The sequence below is a fragment of the Cyphomyrmex costatus genome, unplaced genomic scaffold (assembly GCF_001594065.2).
Source record: "Cyphomyrmex costatus isolate MS0001 unplaced genomic scaffold, Ccosl1.0 scaffold4889, whole genome shotgun sequence".
Classification (NCBI taxonomy): Eukaryota; Metazoa; Arthropoda; class Insecta; order Hymenoptera; family Formicidae; genus Cyphomyrmex; species Cyphomyrmex costatus.
In genome coordinates this window covers 1-1,393 of record NW_017279170.1, presented here as the reverse complement: position 1 = coordinate 1,393, position 1,393 = coordinate 1, and the positions used below count along the sequence as shown (strand labels likewise).

Genomic DNA, 1,393 nt, shown 5'->3' with positions numbered 1-1,393 from the left:
TAAATAAGCTTATTTATACTGATTTATTATAAATGCTATATATACATATATGTATATGTACTTATATAGGTGCCATAGATGGTTCTCATATCAGAATCGACAAACTAGTGGAAGATGCCGATTCTTACATTAATCGCAAGCAATATATTTCATTGCACATTCAAGCGACGGTTAATCACAAATTGAAATTTTTAAATGTCTTCATTGGATACCCAGGTTCTGTCCATGATGCCCGAGTATTTAAAAATTCATCATTATTTAACGACTTACGTGAAATATGTGGAGGTTTGTTCAATCTGGAAAATAAGTGAGTAATGACAAAGCTAAAAATTAGTATTACAATGTTATTAATATTGTTCTAGATAGTTACTACTTAGGAGATAGTGCATATCCGTGTTTATTGCAAGTAATCGTTCCGTATAAAGACAATGGACATTTAACACGAAAACAAAGAATTTTTAACCAAAAATTAAGCTCATGCAGAATTATCGTCGAAAATACATTTGCCATTTTAAAACAACGATATCGCCAACTTTATCATTTCAAGCTAAGAAATATTCCACGTATGGTACGTGTTATACACGCATGTTGTGTTTTACATAATTTAGCTAACATTACAGATTTACAATTGTTCGAAGCACCTGCACACGACGAGGAACCAGAAGTACAAGCACAAAATGAATATATATGTAACAATGAAACAGTAAGAGAATATGAATCAGGTATAGACAAACGGAATAATATATGTAATGAAATTTGTTAAAATATATACATATAATAGAAGATAGCAGAATATCTTTGATAATACTGAATTAATTATTACATATGCTATTTTGTGCTTTCTAAAATATATATTGTGGATATATTATAGGTAATTATACAGAATTCACTCACCACCTCCAATTTCGATCAAATTAGGTTCATTCGACGCGTTTTTGCGTAAAACAAAAGAATTTTGAAGAAATAAGTGTCGCTCTGCTCTACGAACCGAGATATTTAATGTTAAAGTTGACGACTATTCAAGTTAGGAAATCTGTCTTACCGACTACATGTAGTGCTACGAGTATGCCTTCTTCATGCTCTCTGACCTCGTGCGCATGCGCTCGGTAACCTTTCGGCCCAACAGAGTGTACGAAATTCGAAATGTTTTTATTTATAATTAAACCAGTAAATTCTCTGCTTTAAACAAAAACACAAAGCGTTTTTATTTATAATTAAAGCAGTAAATTTTCTGCTTTAAACAAAAACACAAATGGAAAATATATTTTATTTTTTATTATATGAATTAAAATTTAAATCAACCATTTCTTTTAAATACACACTGTAGCTGTCACGGAGGTAAAGGAGAGAACATAGGTCCGGGGGGTTGAAGCCATGGCGGGGAAGAGGGGTA

The 1,393-nt window shown here is 31.7% G+C and overlaps 1 protein-coding gene across 1 annotated transcript; it reads left to right on the top strand.

Annotated features, from left to right (window-relative positions):
- Window positions 1-69: 69 nt before the first annotated feature.
- On the top strand, window positions 70-722 carry LOC108778136 (putative nuclease HARBI1; the record flags this gene model as incomplete). Its single annotated transcript, XM_018545234.1, has 2 exons — window positions 70-285; window positions 363-722. Coding segments are annotated over 2 exons (576 nt in total), but the record flags the coding sequence as incomplete, so codon positions are not given.
- Between the last annotated feature and the right edge of the window lie 671 nt (window positions 723-1,393).